This window comes from Tupaia chinensis, unplaced genomic scaffold, assembly GCF_000334495.1.
Source record: "Tupaia chinensis unplaced genomic scaffold, TupChi_1.0 Scaffold149178_1, whole genome shotgun sequence".
NCBI lineage: Eukaryota > Metazoa > Chordata > Mammalia > Scandentia > Tupaiidae > Tupaia > Tupaia belangeri.
In genome coordinates this window covers 1-981 of record NW_006209026.1, presented here as the reverse complement: position 1 = coordinate 981, position 981 = coordinate 1, and the positions used below count along the sequence as shown (strand labels likewise).

Sequence of the window (981 nt, the reverse complement as noted above, 5' to 3'; positions counted from 1 at the left end):
ATAGTTTATTCACATCCCAGACCCAGTGGCTTGAACTCACACCGGGTGCATGTGTGTGCATGTCCAAGATCCTGAGAGGAGAATGGAGGAGAAAGGATTGAGGCATGGCCATCCCCCCTTGGGGGGTGATTTCTCGCTTTCTGTCTCTCTGTCTTTATGGCGCGCGCATGCACCCTATAGCAAAAACCTCTTCGAAAAAAAAAAATACAGTTTATAGTATCATATCTAGATATCTACCTAGATATATGTAGTATTCTCATTTTCCAACTCACACATGTGTTAAAACAGTGGCTTTAAAAAAATTATTTATTTAATTTTACTTATTATTATTACTTTTTAAGTTTGCTATAGGCATATGCGCTCACCAGAGAGAGACAGAGAGACAGAGAAAGTGAGAAAGCAAGCTACCAGGTCCAGGACTTCAACTTTGATCAGCCTTGTGGGAGTCCAGTACCCCAACCATCATGCCACCTTCTGGCCCCCTAAACTAGTGGCTTTTAATTATTTTTGATGGACTATGAAAACTGTGCATTAATACAAAATTCAATCAAAATTCCAGTGATTCATGGAGTTCTTAAGGAAGCATAGTTCACTCACTTCAAGTAAATAATCTCTCATTTAAATACTTCTTTAGAAATTTGATAATGTTTATATTCACCTTAGTACTCTTCCAGATTTGTGTGTTTGTTGACAGGTCAGGAAAAATATTTTCTTTTGGATAAAAAATCTTCAAGTTTCATTATGAAAATGTTACATTAGCAATGAAAAATTTTCTGCTTTTATTTAACTTAATTTATTCTCACTTTAGAATGCTAATCATAAAACAATCTGAAAATATTGAGCTATTTGCTTTATTTGAAACTTGTTTCCCTTGTGTAAACAGGATTAACTGTACACTTCCAAGATGACAAAAGGGCATCTAAAAACTTTATACCATTGTCACAGACAATACCTGAAATTTGAAGAACTTTCTAAAATACA

The 981-nt window shown here is 35.0% G+C and overlaps 1 protein-coding gene across 1 annotated transcript in view; it reads right to left on the bottom strand.

The window, feature by feature from the left end:
- LOC102473306 (trafficking protein particle complex subunit 13-like) overlaps window positions 1-973 on the bottom strand; it is a gene marked incomplete at its 5' end in the record, with an annotated part of 15780 nt that extends 14807 nt beyond the window's left edge. Inside the window, one exon of the mRNA XM_006170932.2 lies at window positions 953-973. Coding sequence (XP_006170994.2) covers window positions 953-973 — 21 coding nt within the window. The remainder of the gene's footprint in view (window positions 1-952) is intronic.
- Between the last annotated feature and the right edge of the window lie 8 nt (window positions 974-981).